Raw genomic sequence first — 18,521 nt, 5'->3', positions numbered from 1 at the left:
AAATAAAAAAGCATAGGCTGCTTGTTGAAGTTTATTTTTTCACAGTCTGGAGGCTGGCAAGTCCAAGATCAAGGTTCTGGCCAATTCAGTTTTCAGTGAGGGCTCTCTGGGGTCTCTTCCTCCTCTTATAAGGACATAAATCCCACTGGATTAGGGCCCCACTCTGTGTGTGTATGTGTGTGTTAGTCGCTCAGTTGTGTCTGACTCTTTTCAACTCCATGGACTGTAACCCACCAGACTACTCTGTCTATGGGATTCTCCAAGCAAGAATACTGGAGTGGATAGCCATTCCCTTCTCTAAAGGATCTTCCCAACCTAGGGATCGAACCAGGGTTTCTTGTGTTGCAGGCAGATTCTTTACTGACTGAGCCACTAGGGAAGCCCAGGGCCTCATCCTGATGACTTGATCTAACCTTCAGTTTCAGTTCAGTTCAGTCACTCAGTCGTGTCCAACTCTTCGTGACCCCATGAACTGCAGCACGCCAGGCCTCCCTGTCCAGCCAACTCCCAGAGTTTACTCAAACTCATGTCCATTGAGTTGGTGATACCATTCAGCCATCTCATCCTCTGTCGTCCCCTTTTCCTCCTGCCCCTAATCTTTTCCAGCATCAGGGTCTTTGAAATGAGTCAGTTCTTCACATCAGGTGTTGGAGTATTGGAGTTTCAGCTTCAGCATCAGTCCTTCCAATGAATATTCAGGACTGATTTCCTTTAGGATGGACTGGTTGGATCTCCTTGCAGTCCAAGGGACTCTCAAGTCTTCTCCAACACCCCAGTTCAAAAGCATCAATTCTTCAGTGCTCAGCTTTCTTTAGAGTCCAACTCTCACATCCATACATGACTACTGGAAAAACCATGGTTTTGACTAGACAGATCTTTGTTGGCAAAGTATTGTCTCTGCTTTTTAATATGCTGTGTAGGTTGGTCATAACTTTTCTTCCAAGGAGCAAGTGTCTTTTTTAATTTCATGGCTGTAGTCAATTACCTCCTAAAGTTCCCATCTCCAAAGAAAGTCACAATGAAAGTCAGGACTTTAACATATGAATCTGAGAGGGGTTGGAGGGGGCAGGCAGAGGGCATAGAAACACAGTTCAGTCCATGACAACCATCTGGTGGCTTCTTGGGGGACTGGCTCAAAGCATTCGCCTTTATCTTGCCTAACTAAGAATTCCGCCAGGGTTGAGGCAGCTACCCTACCCAAGGGCAACTGTCAAAAATGCCCCTGGTGGTGCAGTGGATAGGAATCTGCCTTCCAATGCAGGTTTGATCCCTGGTCTGGGAAGAGTCCACATGCCTTGGAGCAATCAGGCGCCTGTACCACAACTACTGAGCCCAAGTGCTGCAACTACTGAAGCCCTTGTGCCTAGAGCCCGTGCTCTGCAACAAGAGAAGACAGTGCAATGGAAGCCCATACTCTGCAACAAAGAGGAGCCCCGGCTTCCCATGACTAGAGAAAGTCCACCCTAAAACCAATGAAGACACAGTGCAGCCAAAAATAAATAATAGATTAAAATAAAAAAGAGTTTAAAGTCCGTGGATTAGGCACGGCTACCCGGAGTACTGTAGAACAACTGGGACTAATGACAGACTGACTAAAAAGCTTGAGAGGAAAGAGTGGAGAATGAGATACTTTGGCAAATAAGGGCTGTGAAAAGTTCTGACATGTTCCTGGTGTTAGGGGTTGACTTGTGTTTCCCCAAAAAGATCTGTTGGAGTCCTAATCCCCAACAGCTCAGGACGTGACCTTATTTAGAAACAGAATTGTTGCAGATGCAGTCAGTCAAGATGAGGTCATCCTGGAGTAGGGTCGGCCCCTAATCCCATCTCCTGGAAGTCAGTCTGTGAAGACACAGACACACAGGGAGAAAGCCACTGGAGGCGGAGAGAGATCAGAGTGATGCCTCTGCACGCCAAGTAACGCTGAGCATCGGCAGCTGTCGGGAGAAGCGAGAAACAAGGGGCAGATTCTCCTTTGGTGCCTCCAGAAGGAACCAACTCTGCCGACACCTTCATTTCAGAGTTTTGGCATCCAGAACTGTGAGAGAATAAACTTCTGTTGCTTTAAGCCACCCAATCTGCGGTTCTTTGGAGCCCTAGGAAACTAATACAATATTGTTGCTGTTTAGTTGCTAAGTTGTGTCTGACTCTTTTGCAACCCCATGGACTGTAGCCCACCATGGGATTTCCCAGGCAAGAATACGGGACTGGGTTGCTATTTCCTTCTCCAGGGGATCTTCCCAACCCAGGGATCGAACCCATGGCTCCTGTCGCATCCCCTGCACTGAAGGCAGATTCTTTCCCACTGAGCCATTAAAAGAAAATATAAATATATTTGTTGTTTGTAACTCCTTTTTTCCCCTCATACCTGGTTTAAAAGACAACTGCATAAAGATATGATTATAAATCTATGTCCATGGGCACACAATAAAGATGTAATTTGTGACAACAATATAGCAGAGGGATGGCAGAGAATAGAGTTATATATGAGCAGAGTTTTATATCTATTAAAATTAAGGTAGTGCTAATTAGAAATGGATTGTTGTAAGATGTTAATTATAACCACCCAGAGAAACCACTAGGAAAATACAATAACTCAAGAACATAATGTAAAAGAAACAACAAGGGAATTAAAATGGCATACTGGAAAATACGTATTTAACACAAAGGAAGGCAATACTGGAGAACTGAGGAACAAAAAAGATACAAGAAATGCAGAAATGAATTCTGAAGAATATAGCACAGTATTGTTGACCATAATCACAATGTTATGTGTCAGATCTCCAGAACTTATTCATCTTCTAATTACAAGTTTGCACCCAACAGAAAAACGACAGAACAAAGTCCTTACCAGTAATTACATGGAATGTGGAGAACTGAACTTCAATCAAAAAGCAGAGACTGGCAGAATGGATTTTTGACATACAACCCATGATACGCTATCTGCACAAAACACATTTTCGATGCAAAGGTAAAAACAGATTGAACATAAAGGATGAAAAAAGACATGCCATGTAAACAGTAACCAAAACAGGACTGGAGGAGCTACACCAGCATCAGGTAACACAGAGGTTCAGACAAAAACTGTTACAAGGGACCAAGAGGTTCACTCGCTGTAGTGAAGAGCCAATCCAGCAAGGAGCTTATAAACAGATAGAGACCTAACACAGAGCACCAAAGTAAACAAAGCAAAAACAGACAATGAAAGGAAGAAATGGTTCAACAATAATAGATGGAGAATTGAATACTCCACACTCAACAATGGAAAAAACAATCAGAAGGCTCAATACTATACAGCAGTTAGACCCAGTGAACATCCACAGAGCACTCAGTCCACCCAACAGTGGCAGAAAACAACACTCTTCAGGGCACAGAGAATGTTCTCCTGGACAGACCATATGTTAGGCCACAAAACAAGTCTCAATAAATTTTAAAAGATCAAAATCATTCTAAGTTCTCCAAGTATAATGGAATGAAACAAGACATCAGTAACAGAAGGAAATTTAGACAATTCACAAGTATGTGGAAATTCAACAACACACTCTTAAACGATCAATAAGTCAAAGAAGAAATCACAAGGGAAACTAGAAAATACTTCGAGATAAAGGAAAATGAGAACACAAGATACCCAAACCTACAGGATGCGGTGAAAGCAGTATTCAGAGGGAAATTCACAGCTATAAATAACTACATTTTTTAAAAAAAAAAGAAAGATCTCAAAGCAGTAACCTAACTATTCACCTTAAGGAACTAGAAAAAGAAGAGCAAACTAAACCCAATACAAGCAGAAGAAAGGAAATAATGACGATTAGAGTGAAGATAAAAACAGAGGATTAAAATACCCCAAAGTTTGTTCTTTGAAAAGATCCACAAAGTTGGTAAATCTTTAGACCTCATATTCTCTCTTCAGCTTAAACTAATCTTACTTAAAAAAAGAAAATTATTTATTTTTGCTGTGTTGGGGCCTTCATTGCAGCACATGGGCTTAGTCACCCCTTGGCATGTGGGATCTCAGTTCCCCAACCCTGGATTGAACCTGTGTCCCCTGTGTTGGGAGGCAGATTCTTAACCACTGGGCCACCAGGGAAGTCCCTGAATTAATCTTTGTTTTATTCCTACTACTGCCCTGAGACTGCATTTGTCTAATCCTAGTACCACTGCTATTCTCAACTGACTTGCTTACCAGCACTTGACACATTTGAGCACTCTCTTCTTCATTTGGCTCACACGTCACTCCCCTGACTTTCCTTCCTCCATGCCCAATCCTTTTCCAACTCCTTTGCTGACTTCTCTCCTTAGCTTGATCTGTAACGTTAGAGCCCAGGGGCTCGGTCTAGACTTTCTATCAACATTCTTCTTATGTGTTATATTTTTAAAGGATAAATGACTTGGGTTTTGATAGCATCTTCAGAATGAACTCACTAACCTGATTTTCAGCCAAGGCAAGGCCCTCAATTCTAGGCTTAAATTCAACTGCTTTTTGGTCATGTCTACACTGGCATTTCACACTTTACATGCTACAACTCCTCAAGCTAAAAAATAGAAAAGTTTTTCTTCCAAATCCAATCAATAAACATGTGCTATCATTGTTGCCTCTAAAACATACTCTCAATGTGTCCACTTCCATCTATTTCCACTCCTGCCATCCCAAGCCAAGCCACCACCATCCTTTACTTGTATTACCACAATAATCTTGTCTTAGATCTAGCAAATTGTCTCTCTCGAGCACCATTTTATTCACAAACTGGAGACATTATAAACCTAAAAACATGTCCCAGACACCCTAATGTGTAGGAGCTCTAGGTTAGAATTAGATACTGTCCATTAAATGTACTAGCACCAAGTTAATAAAGAGAAGCAAGACCCAGAGGCAACCTTCCTACTGGTACTGCTGTTGGTAAGCAAGGTGACACAGTACCAGTTTGGAAGAAGCTGTAACAGGCAAACTTGGTATTCCAGTGCCTGGCCAGCCCTGAGCAGCCATGTCAGTGGTGGCAGGATTCTCAAACTCTGGACTCCACTACTGGGGGTTTCCTTCAACTCTGTAATCCAGCAGTACCACCCGCCACTACTCCTCCTCTAGTCCTTCCCACTGATTTCACAAATGTCTCACTCTGTGTTTTAAATCCCTCTCTGAATAAAATACCTAAAGCAGCTTCTGCTTTGGCATTCAACTCTGATACATCTATCTGGTTTTCCTGCGTCCACTCTTGCCCACCTACGATCCATTCTCCATCCAACAGAGAATTCCCTTAAAAATGTAACTCACATCATGCCATCTCCCATTTAAAATTCTCTGGGAGCTTCCCACCACCTGCAGAAAACAGCCCCAACTCCTTATTGTGGTACCAAGGCCTGATGATTTAGCTCCAACCCACTTCTCTGATGACATCCAGCCACTGGCCTGCTCTCAATTTCTGAAATAAGCCAAGCTCTGCCCTAGATATTTACGACATGCTATTCCATCTTCACGGAATAGTCTTCCTTCCAGTTTCTTTCTTGTCTAGTCTTTCATGTTCAGATTAGATGTCACCTTCTTAGCATCCTCCTTGTAAAAAGCCACTGTGCGCTATTTTCTCTTCAGGGCATTTACTGGTGTCTAATTTTCTATCATTTATTGTTTATGGACTGCTGCCTCCAAAAATGAATGTACTGAGGCTTCCCTGGTGGTCCACTGGTTAAGTCTCTGCCTTGTAATGCAGGGGACACCGGTTCCATCCCTGATCAGGGAAGATCCCACATGACTCTGGACAATAAAGCCCATGTGCCACAACTACTGAGCCTGGGCACCTAGAGCCCAGGAGCTGTAACTAGTGAAGTCTGTGTACCATAGAGCCTGTCCTCCACAAGAGAAGCCCCCGCAATAAGAAGCCTGCACACCTCAACTAGAGTAGCCACTGCTTACTGAAACTAGAGAAAACCCTCTGGAAGCAATGAAGACCCAGCACAGCCAAACATCAATTAATTAAAGTTTTTTAAAAATGGATGTACCCTGAGAGTAGGGAGGGACTTTATGCCCTTACAGCACACTGTAGATGCTTAATAAATATTTGTATGAATAACTTGGGTAAAATCTGCAGAGTGAATTTTATTTCTGTTAGAGTGTCTCCAATGCTTTGGCAAAAACTACAAATTATTCTTAAACATGAGGTTGAAGATAACAGCAGTTTACCATCTAGGCACAGGTGGTGGGAATAACAAACTCTTCTACACATACTACATTCAACTTTGTACTCCAAGGATTTGTTTTGTTTTGTTACCCCAAACAAGTTCATTTTAACACTGCATCTAGAAAAAACAGTTATCTAAAATCACTGATTTTTTTTTTTTTAATGTGACTTAGGGAACAAAGAAGGAAGAGAAACATTAGTGGCTAGATTTCATTCAATATTACTGCTGTTTTTTCTCAAACTACTCTGACTTCCGTAATATCATGTTATGAATTTAAGGATAAATACTGACATGGATTTAAGGACAAATACACTTATTTTGTCTAGTCAAGGCTATGGTTTTTCCAGTGGTCGTGTATGGATGTGAGAGTTGGACCATAAAGAAAGCTGAGCGCCGAAGAATTGATGCTTTTGAACTGTGGTGTTGGAGAAGACTCTTGAGTGTCCCTTGGACTGCAAGGAGATTCAACCAGTCCATTCTAAAGGAGATCAGCCCTGAGTGTTCTTTGGAGGGAATGACGCTAAAGCTGAAACTCCAGTACTTTGGCCACCTCATGCGAAGAGTTGACTCATTGGAAAAGACTCTGATGCTGGGAGGGATTGGGGGCAGGAGGAGAAGGGGACGACAGAGGATGAGATGGCTGGATGGCATCACCGACTGGATGGACGTGAGTCTGAGTGAACTCCGGGAGTTGGTGACGGACAGCGAGGCATGGCATGCTGTGATTCATGGGGTCGCAAAGAGTTGGACACGACTGAGCGACTGAACTGAACTGAACACTGATTTTGGGAGAAGGAAACGGCAATCCACTCCAGTGGTCTTGCCTGGAGAATCCCGTGGACAGAGGAGCCAGGCAGGCTACAGTCCAGGGGATCACAAGGGCGGGACACACACACACACACACACACACACACACACACGTTCTCTCTCTTAACGCTAACTCCTAGCACGCGCACACACACACACACACACACACACACACACGTTCTCTCTCTTAACGCTAACTCCTAGCACGCACACGCACACGCACACACGCACACGCACACGCATGCACACACACACACACACACACACACACACACGTTCTCTCTCTTAACGCTAACTCCTAGCGCCATCCGCTGTTATCTCGGGAGGACACACTTGCTAGTCCCCAGAGAAACAGCACCATCTGCTGGACAAAGGCTGCCATGCACCTGTCTTGGTGAAAAGTCACCAGTTAAGCTTAGCAACTCAAGCCAGCCTTGCAGAAGGCCAAACAGGAAGCCCTGCTACCCAGAAGTGCTGGTAAGATTAGAGAAGCCCTTTTGTGTGAGGCTTCTAAGAAACCAACTTTATCGACACAAGATTGACAATCCGTGCTCCTGTGGGAGGGAGCACAACTGGGCTTCGTGGCTCAGATAGTAAAGAATCTGTCAGCAAAATGGAAGACCTGGATTTGATCCCTGGGTCAGGAAGATGCCCTGGAGAAAGGGAATGGCTACCCACTCCAGTATTCTTGCCTGGAGAATTCCATAGACAGTGGAGCCTAGTGGGCTAGAGTCCATGCGATTGGATATGACTGAGCAACTAACACAAGGCAGATCTGGATTAACAGGAATAAAAAGAACCACAGCTTTAAGAGGCCTTTGTCCCCTGATATCTCTGCAGGCAAAAGTGAAAGTCAGTCAGTTGTGTCCAACCTTTTGTGACCCCCATGGACTATACAGTCCATGGAATTCTCCAGGCCAGAATATAGGAGTGGGCAGCCTATCCCTTTTCCAGGGGATCTTCCCAGCCCAGCAATCGAATCAGGGTCTCCTGCATTGCAGGAGACCAACTGAGCTATCAAGGAAGCAGGCAAGATGCTTAGCAAATTTAATACCTTTGTCTCTTTCTGGAAATTCCAGAGGTGAGATTTTTCTCCTTTTTCTGTTACTAAGGATCATGATTGACTCCAACTCAGCTCCTAGCTCACTCCCCACTCTCAGGCATTTTTCTTCCTCAGAACCAGCCTATTTGATAACTCAAGTTCTTCTAAGATCCTTTTCCACCACATCAATTATGAATGCATTTCTTAGGACCTCAGAAAGATCCCACTCACCTTTCCCCCCCCCCCTTCCTTCCCAGCCCATGCTGACAAACTGAATCTGATATTTCAGTTTTCTCTTAATTTTTTAATTATTTAAATATTTTTAAATTATTTCTATCCTCAACTACTCACCATAAATTACAGTGTGTCTGGTACCCGTTTTAAAATTTTTAACTGGAGGATAATTGCTTTAAATATTGTGCTGGTTTCTGCCATACAACGTGAATCAACCATAGGTATACATGTGTCCCCTCCCCCTGAAGTTCACGCCCACCCCCTCATCCCACCCTGAGGCTGTCACAGAGCACTGGGCTGAGCTCCCCGTGTTATGCAGCAGCTTCCCGCAAGCTGTCCATTTCACATGTGGCAGTATGTATGTGTCAACGCTACTCCCTCAGTTCATCCCACCCTGCCCTGCCCCCACCATGCCTACAAGTCTGTTCTCATGTCTGCATCTCTATTCCTGACTTACAAACAGGTTCATCGGTACCATTTTTCTAGACTCCATGTATACGTGTTAATACGGTATCTAGTACCCTTTTTATTATGCATAGTAAATGCTTCTAGCCATAGACTGAATGCTTGTGTTCCCCCTTCCAAGCCCAAATTCTTATGTTGAAGTTTAACCCCCAAGGTGATGCATTGGAGGCAGGACCTTTGAGAGGCCTTTGGAGCCAAGAATGGGATTAGTGTCCTTATAAATGAGGCCCAAGAAGCTCCTCCACCCCTTCTACCCTGTCAGTGACAGTGACAAAGACAGCCAGCAGCGAGGGGACAGGCCTCTCCCCTCATCTCTCATCTTCTCCTGCAAGAACACCAAAATCGCAACGAGCTGCTGAACAACCATCGACAGGAGGATGTTGGAACCCACCAAACAAAGATATTCCCCTGTCCAAGGACAAAGCAAAAGCTGCAACGAGCCAGTAGGAGGGGCGCAATCAGGTTAAACTCACACTCCATACCCGCTAGACTCCTGGAGGACACAAACAGAACCTTTTGCACACCAGGACCCAGAGGGAAGGAGTCGTGACCCCACAAGAGAATGAGGCGGACCTGCCTAGGAGTGTCCAGGAGTCTCCTGTGGAGGCATGGGTCAACAGCGGCCTGCCTCGGTGACAGGGGCACTGGCAGCTGCCGTCCTGGGAGGCAGTGGGTTGGCGTAAGTCCTCTTGGAGGAGGTTGCCATTAGCCCTACCGTGAAAGAAAAGTGAACGTGAAAGTTGCTCAGTTGTGTCCCACTCTTTGCGACCCCATGGGCTTCTCCAGGCCAGAGTACTGGAGTGGGTAGCCTTTCCCTTCTCCAGGTCGAACTCAGGCCAGGGATCGAACCCAGGTCTCCCCCATTGCCGGCGGATTCTTTACCAGCTGAGCCACAAGAGAAGCCCAAGATCTACCACAGAGGTATCATATGGCAGCTCGACCATAGAGACTGCAGACTCCAGGACTGGGCAGCCTCAGGCACAACTACACAGAGGGAGCAAGGCCCCACCCATCAGCAGAAAACTGGATTAACGATTTACTGAGCATGACCCCGCCCACCAGAGCAAGACCCAGGCTCTCCCCAGATGATGAATTCACCAGCTCCTTGGTCTTGGACTTCCCAGCCTTCAGAACTGTGAAAAATAGTTTTGCTGTTTTGAAGCTACCTAGTCTCTGTGACTTTGTTATAGCAGCCTAAAGGGACTAAGATACACTCCACTCAATTCTCCACTGGCTAGAAACTGAGCATTGTCCTTTTCATTTCTTTCTAATCTAGTCCCTGGTGTATAATTTTCTCTCATTCCTTCCTTACTTTTCCAGTTGTTCCTCTACTATCATTAAGAGATCCCCTTTCTTTAGTCTTCAGTCAGTTTTCATTCCAATTCCAAAGAAAGGCAATGACAAAGAATGCTCAAACTACTGCACAACTGCACTCATCTCACACGCTAGGAAAGTAATACTTGAAATTCTCCAAGCCAGACTTCAGCAATATGTGAACCATGAACTCCCAGATGTTCAAGCTGGTTTTAGAAAAGGCAGAAGAACCAGAGATCAAATTGCCAACATCTGCCGGATCATCAAAAAAGCAAGAGAGTTCAAGAAAAACATCTATTTCTGCTTTATTGACTATGCCAAAGCCTTTCACTATGTGGATCACAATAAACTGTGGAAAATTCTGAAAGAGATGGGAATACCAGACCACCTGACCTGCCTCTTGAGAAACCTATGTGCAGGTCAACAGTTAGAACCGGACATGGAACAACAGACTGGTTCCAAACAGGAAAAGGGGTATGTCAAGGCTGTATATTGTCACCCTACTTATTTAATTTATATGCAGAGTATATCATGAGAAATGCTGGACTGGAAGAAGCACAAGCTGGAATCAAGATTGCCAGGAGAAATATCAATAACCTCAGATATGCAAATGACACCACCCTTATGGCAGAAAGTGAAGAGGAACTAAAAAGCCTCTTGATGAAAGTGAAAGAGGAGAGTGAAAAAGTTGGCTTAAAGCTAAACACTCAGAAAACTAAGATCATGGCATCTGGTCCCATCACTTCATGGGAAATAGATGGGGAAACAGTGGAAACAGTGTCAGACTTTCTTTTTTGGGGATCCACAATCACTGCAGATGGTGACTGCAGCCATGAAATTAAAAGAGGCTTACTCTTTGGAAGGAAAGTTATGACCAACCTAGATAGCATATTCAAAAGCAGAGATATTACTTTGCCAACAAAGGTTCATCTAGTCCAGGCTATGGTTTTTCCTGTGGTCATGTATGGATGTGAGAGTTGGACTGTGAAGAAGGCTGAGCGCCGAAGAACTGATGCTTTTGAACTGTGGTGTTGGAGAAGACTCTTGAGAGTCCCTAGAACTGCAAGGAGATTCAACCAGTCCATTCTGAAGGAGATCAGCCCTGGGTGTTCTTTGGAAGGAATGATGCTAAAGCTGAAACTCCAGTACTTTGGCCACCTCATGCGAAGAGTTGACTCATTGGAAAAGACTCTGACGCTGGGAGGGATTGGGGGCAGGAGGAGAAGGGGACGACAGAGGATGAGATGGCTGGATGGTATCACTGACTCGATGGACGTGAGTCTGAGTGAACTCCAGGAGTTGGTGATGGACAGGGAGGCCTGGCGTGCTGTGATTCATGGCGTCACAAAGAGTCGGACACAACTGAGCGACTGAACTGAACTGAAGCTTTTTCAGAATCTGTATAAAGTTCATTCTTTAATTACCATTTGTGGCTTTACTAACACTTACAAATTACTCCCATTTCTATGATTTACTTATATTCATTTCCCTTTTACTACTCTTCTATATCTTCACGTAGCTTGCAAAGACCCTGATGCTGGGAAAGACTGAAGGCAAGAGGAGAAGGGGACGATAGAGGATGAGACAGTTGGATGGCATTGCTGACTCAATGGACACGAGTTTGAGTATAGTCCAGGAGATGGTAAAGGACAGGGAAGCTTGGTGTGCTGCAGTTCAGGGGGTCACAGAGTCAGACATAACTGAGCGACTGAACAATAATATCTTCACAGTCCTTAGATTTCTTAATTAGCTACTACAACATAGAAACTATCAACATAAAGTCTTTTATGTTCCCTGTCCTCTCCTATTTGCAAGGCTACTAAAATTATTACTCCAGGATTCATTCATTTTTCTTGATTAATTAGGAGAACAGTTGCCTCCTTCAAGCATTATCTTATATACCTCAAACATAAGATTCTCAAAAATCTTAAGAAATCCACTTATATCTTGAATGTTTATTATCCAAATGAAATAATAACTACTAAGGTTACATATCGGAGAAGGCAATGGCACCCTACTCCAGTACTCTTGCCTAGAAAATCCCATGGATGGAGGAGCCTGGTAGGCTGCAGTCCATGGGGTCGCTAGGAGTTGGACACAACTGAGCGACTTCACTTTTTACTTTTATACACTGGAGAAGGAAATGGCAACCCACTCTAGTGTTCTTGCCTGCAGAATCCCAGGGACGGGGTAGCCTGGTGGACTGCCGTCTATGGGGTTGCACAGAGTCAGACACGACTGAAGCGACTTAGCAGCAGCAGCAAGGTTACATATCTCTCTCTCTCTCTCAAATAATAGTCAATGATTTTCTACTGGCATTCCATTAAAATGCATACACGCATAAACACCCATATCACAAACACACACTCAAAATTAAGGCAAAAGCTAAACTAAAATTCTTATTTATCCAATCTCTCTTCAGCTACTTTTCTGCTTCTGGCAGTAAGCAAGCTTCCATAAAACTGAGTGAAGAAGAAAATGCTTTTATTAATCATATGAAACTGACATGACATCCCATTAGGCTGAACCAGGATAAATAATGCTGTTATAAAATTTACATTTCTTGCATCCACTTCATATTAGATATCAGGGCTCTAGGTCTTTTGGCCAAATTTCAGTAAACCATTTATTTTTTAATAGTGAACAGGAATTAACATATGTTCTCAAACTGTGCTAAGAAGTAGTTAGCTGGGCATCTCTGATCTGTAACAAGGGGCAAGATTAGGGCTGTTTGGTTACACCTTAGGAAGCACATTTCTATTTTAGCTGTTACATTAGTGCATCTTTTCCACTGGTAAGGCAACTGCTTGCTGTGGGTACCACAATGATCAGCAAGTTTCTCAAGTAATAAACACTTGGTTAATCATGACTCACATGCATTTTCTTTCCCAACTCTGCTCTCTTCTGGAGCAGAAACAAATAGCTTTGTCATTTGTAAACAGAGAGATTAATAGTTTCAAATTAGGTTGTTGTAATCTTAAACTCACAATTTAAAAGGGGAAGTAGATTATTATTAGGAATGTCTTTGAAATACTTCTAGTTTCAAAATAACAAGGCTTCTGAGAAACCACTCAAACCAACCTATTTTGATCCATGACTTGATAAACATTAACACATTTGACCTGTTCAGTCATAATTTCTTCTCTCAACTATACGTCGCCCTCCATAAGGGTTAGAGTTGTGGTCCCAAACAATTTCTACATATAGAGCATCTTTAAAATGTTTCCTTTTCACTGAACTGAGACTCTTTTTCCACTATGTGCTTGTGAAAGGAAATTTGAACATACACACACTTAACAAACCTTCCGTGTGTGTTTATATCTGTATTTTTTAAGCAAATGCCTTTTACCATTAGAATAAAACTAGACGACAGGGACGACGCTGTGAAGACAGCCTGGCCTTCCTCGGGGCTCCTCCTCTAGGTTGAGGAAGGCAGGTACAGTTCACTGAAGGACGTGATGAGGCTGAAGTGGGTCTTCTCATCATCAGTCAGCCCTGCGTTGCCCGGTCTCACCACCACAGCGACATGCACGCCCGCCTCCTCAGCAGCGTTGGCCTCTGTGAGAAGCAAAACACGCGTCAGAAACAGCAGAACAGGGTGCTTGGGATTTGCTTCAAAGTGATCAGAGGGAGGTGGGAACGCAAGAAACAAGTCTTGGGACTTCCTTAATGGTCCAGGAGTTAAGACTTTGCCTTCCAGTGGAGGGGGTTCGATCCTTGGTCAGGAAGCTAAGATCTCACATGCCTTGTGGCAAAAAACACCAACACAATAAAAGAAGCATTATAGTTAAGAAATTCAACAAAGACTTAAAACAAAGGTTTGTCTCAAAAAAAAAATTCTTAAAAAAGGAAAGAAATCTGGCCCAAATTCTGTAATTGTTGAAGCTAAAAAACAGGCACATGGGGACTTCCCTGGTGGTCCCAATGCAGGGGGCCAGGGCTCGATCCCTGGCCAGGGAGCTAGATCCCACATGCTGCAACTAAGTCCCAACACAGTCAAATAACTAAATAATCTTAAAAAAAAAAAAAGGCACATGGGGGTAGAATTATTGTTTTAAATAGTTTTAATTTTTCCATAAAACATATTTTTCAAATACCTAACTGTACTGACAGACTAGGAGGATGGTGTATCCCAGACTTCTGAGCTTGATTAAGTGCTTATGAACACACAAAGACAGAGCTGTGTCCTGCCGACAGCTTTCTTCCATTCCCTCCCATCAGTCCTCCAGAGACCTGAGCTGTTTCCCAGAGGACAGGCTGTCAGGAATAATTCCAATTAAACAGATATGGGACAAACGGAACCCCAGGATCTAATCAGGCTAAAACACCTACTTATACCTGGAGCCCAAAGATGTCATAAGCCTTGGCTAGACTGCCCACCATTTTTGCGTGGCGGATTCCTACTCTTCGAAATTCAGCTCAAGTATTCTATCTTCTAGAGCCACCACCATCTGTATTAGAGCATCCTCGGTGCTCCTTGTATTTAGTTCCATCAGGACAATATGAGGGACATCCCAAGTGGCGCTAGTGGTAAAGAACCCACCTGCCAATGCAGGAGACATTGGAGATGTGCGTCCGATCCCTGGGTTGGGAAGATCCCCTGGAGGAGGAAATGGCAACTCACTCCAGTATTCTTGCCTAGAGAATCCAATGGACAGAGGAGTCTGGAGGGCTGCAGTCCGTAGGGTCGCAAAAAGTCGGACATGACTGAAGCAACTAAGCATGCACAGGATAATATGACCTGACACGTTATTACCTGATGTCTCTCTTCTCATTGGACTATGAGTGCTTTAAGATCAGTGACAGCATGGATACGTTTAGTCATTCAGTCATATCTGACTCTTTCCAAGCCCACAGCCCACCAGACAAGAATACTGCATGGGGATTCTCCAGACAAGAATACTGCAGTGGGTTGCCACACCCTCCTCCAGGGGATCTTCCCAAACCAGGGATTGAACCCAGGTCTCACACATTGCAGGCAGATTCTTCACCATCTGACCCACCGAGGAAGCCCATAGCATGGAAAGGTAGAAGTAAAAACAGGACTAGCCAGAATTTACCTGGTGGTCCAGTGGTAAAGAATCTGCCTGTCAGTGCAGGGGACATGGATTTGATCCCCGATCCAGGAAGATTCCACATGGCACAGGGCAACTTAGCCGTATGCCACAACTACTGAGCCTGTACACGCTAGAGCCGGTGCTCTGCAACGAGACGCCACCACAGTGAGAAGCTGGTAAACCGTAATTAGAGTAGCCCCCACTCGCCACAACTAGAGAAAGCCCAAGCAAAGCCACAAAGACCCAAACAAACAGGACTAGTCAGATCAAACCTAGTAAGCTACGTATTGCGGGGGCTATCTCCAACGTGTCTTGGGTTACAATCCCCTCCTCCTTTTGTTTCTATCTGAAAGATAATAGCTAATCCCTTATATTAAATTAGCAGCTACTACGTGCCAGGTACTATGCTAGGACCAGAAACAGGAACAAAATGAAGGTCTTGGCTTCATGGAGCTTCTGTTCTCATCTAAATCTTTCCAACAATCCTTAGGTAATTAGCATTATATGACCATCCCCATTCTACAGATACGAAAACTAAGAGCTAGCCAGTGGTAGAGCTACAGTTGAAATCGTGTGTCAGACTCCATATGCTCTAGAACGAAGGTCAGCAAATGATGGCCTACCACTTGTTATCGTAAGCAGAGTTTTACTGGAAACAGCCAGGCCCACTCACTTCTGTACTGTCTATGGCTGCTTCTGCACTTCGAAGACAGAGTTGAGTAGCTGCATGGCCTGCAGAGCCTAAAATACTTACTGTCTGGCCCTTTACAGAACACTACTATCAACTCCTGCTCTGGAGCACCACTGCTCTGAGTGGTCCCTGGACCAGCAGTGTGGCAATCACCTAGAAGCTTGTTAAAAATGCAGTGACTCAGGTCCTCAATGCGCAACTACTGCATTAGGACCCGCAATTTAACAAATGACTCCTGTGCACAGAGTGTGAGGAAATTTCAAGGAAGGAAAACTGGCAAGAGAGGCGGCACTGCAAGCAGACATAAAATCCGCGCAAACAGTGGAGGCTGGAGACAGGACTCAGGTCTGCGGCCAGAGACGCGGCAGACAGGGCAAGCATCTGAAACACACTCTCTGGATTCAGATCTGCTGTAATAAGAATCCCCAGTAGTTTCTCAACCTGTGGGAAACAGAGCAACAGAATGCATTCATTTAAGGGTGACAGGCTTCCCTCATGGCTCAGATGGTGAAAAATCTGCCTGCAATGCAAGAGATCTGGGTTTGATCCGTGGGTCGGGAAAATCCTCTGGAGAAGGGAATGGCAACCCACTCTAATATTTTTGCCTGAAGAATCCCCATGGACAGAGAGGAGCCCGGCAGGCTACAGTCCATGGGGTCATAAAGAGCTGGACACGACTGAGCGACTAGCAAACTTTCACTCTGAGTACTAAAAGTAAATGGGGCAGAGCTGTCTCTTCTATGTTCCCACCTTCTGTGAAAGGACTGTCACCTCCCAGAAAAAGAGTGCTCCACACCCTTCTGCTCAGATTCACTCACTCAGCAGCAGAGGCGCTGCCTTCCATGCACCCCGAGTTTTCAAGCACAGTTCCCAAGCACCCCTGCCTCAAGCACAGTCCTCTTGACCAGCAACCCAGATTCTCAACCAAGCTGAGTCATCACTGTCCACGTGGGACTTGACACTGGCTAATAACCGTTTAGCATTAGATCTCTTACCAAGATCAGCACCAGGCAAGTTTTGTCTATAAACATCTATTTGCACTGTTTCCTTTAGATAGCTGTCTCATTTCTCACGGCTCCCCATGGAAACCTTCTTTATGAAGGCAAAGTGTTTCCAGTGCCAGGCTCAGCTCCCAGCCTGGAGTGTACTATCCAAGAAGTCAGGTTACTCACCTCGGGAAACATCCGTCAGAAACAAGATGTTGTTGGTTGAACAGCCAATGCTGCTGGCGATCTTTTGGTAACTCTCACTCTCCACTTTGTGTCCAATCTTGGTATCAAAGTGACCATCCACAAGCTGAACACACAGGAGGGGAAAGAAGGATGCTATGAGCACATGTGCAACCCAGCCCCTCTGGTTCTCATCCCTTTTCTTTGAAATACTCAACAATCATAGTCACTTCATCCACTCAAGAAATATTCCCTGTAGGTCTACTTCATAGAGAACTTTGTGGAGGCTATGAAAAATAAAGTAAGGTTTTATAGAAATAAACATCTGAAAGAAGAAAACTACTGATTCAATGCATGTAAGATCATTCTGTAATCTTTTCGGCTTTCTTTCATTTTCTATTTTATATCCAAAGTCTTTTACATATATATGCCCTGCTGCTGCTGCTTCTGCTGCTAAGTCTCTTCAGTCGTGTCCGACTCTGTGTGACCACATAGACGGCGGCCCACCAGGCTCCCCCATCCCTGGGATTCTCCAGGCAAGAACACTGGAGTGGGTTGCCATTTCCTTCTCCAGTGCATGAAAGTGAAAAGTGAAAGTGAAGTCGCTCAGTTGTGTCCGACTCTTAGCAACACCATGGGCTGCAGCCTACCAGGCTCCTCCGTCCATGGGATTTTCCAGGCAAGAGTACTGGAGTGGGGTGCCAGTGCCTTCTCCGATATATATGCCCTACTTTCTACCATTACAATACTATATGCACTCAAACAACTTATGAACTGGGTTTCACCTCTGATGAAAAGGTTCTCCACATTGTCCTTTCAATGCCAGCATGAACGGATTTCTCTAACCTGCCTTATTAGTAAGCTGTTATCTTACTTCCAAGAAACTTTGATTTTCTAAATAAAACATTTTGAAATTCTATCGAACCCAATATTTTATCTATCATTTTTGAGCAGTAACAGTGGCAGGCTTCCCAGGTAGCTCACTGGTAAAGAATCCACCTGCCAATGCAGCAACTGCAGGTTCGATCCCTGGGTCAGAAAGATCCCCTGGAGGAGGAAATGGCAACCTGCTCCAGTATCCTTGCCTGGGAAATCCCATGGACAGAAAAGCCTGGTGGGCTACAGTCCAAGGGGTCACAAAGAGTTGGATATGACTGAGCACACACACACATTATATAATGTGATCTCTTGAATTTCAGAACTTTTCACAAACTAAAAATAAGCCTAACTAAAAACACTCAAACTAAAAACAATCACTCAAAGAAATTAAGGTGTATTGAGATTTTTAAAGTTAAGAATGGTTTTGCATATTTTCTTTCTCAAGTCTGTCTCACAAGGAGCAAGGGGAAAATAAAGCATTCATTACTGAACCTAGTAGGTAATTATTATGTCCTGTCTCCTATGACCTGATTGTTTTATCAGAGATAGCAGAAAAGAAGCTTAAATCTGTATTCAGAGGAGAAAGGGTTTTATCAATGAAAGCATTTTATTTAATATTTGATTTAGAACCAAGATGAAAAGAAGGAAAGTAAAATAGACTGTGACAATCTTCAAAGCCAAACCTTTCTCTGCAT

General features: G+C 44.2%; 1 protein-coding gene and 1 long non-coding RNA gene across 3 annotated transcripts in view; one reads left to right on the top strand and one right to left on the bottom strand.

Moving 5' to 3' along the window:
* The window catches only part of LOC133249781 (uncharacterized), a 419,931-nt gene that overhangs the window by 151,841 nt on the left and 249,569 nt on the right, over window positions 1-18,521 (top strand). The gene's annotated exons all lie outside the window — the stretch shown is intronic.
* ENOPH1 (enolase-phosphatase 1) overlaps window positions 12,498-18,521 on the bottom strand; it is a 35,734-nt gene continuing 29,710 nt past the window's right edge. Inside the window, exons 5-7 of one of the 2 annotated variants that reach the window (XM_061420609.1) lie at window positions 16,951-17,074; window positions 14,574-14,630; window positions 12,498-13,588 (exon numbers count right to left, since the gene is read on the bottom strand). In XM_061420609.1, the coding sequence (XP_061276593.1) occupies window positions 13,449-13,588; window positions 14,574-14,630; window positions 16,951-17,074 (321 nt within the window). In that variant the 3' untranslated portion in view covers window positions 12,498-13,448. The remainder of the gene's footprint in view (window positions 13,589-14,573; window positions 14,631-16,950; window positions 17,075-18,521) is intronic. The other variant, XM_061420610.1, reaches the window with a different exon arrangement.

Source organism: Bos javanicus, chromosome 6 (genome assembly GCF_032452875.1).
Source record: "Bos javanicus breed banteng chromosome 6, ARS-OSU_banteng_1.0, whole genome shotgun sequence".
NCBI classification, from domain to species: domain Eukaryota; kingdom Metazoa; phylum Chordata; class Mammalia; order Artiodactyla; family Bovidae; genus Bos; species Bos javanicus.
Note: the sequence above shows the minus strand (reverse complement) of the source record. Positions and strands in the feature narration are given on the sequence as shown.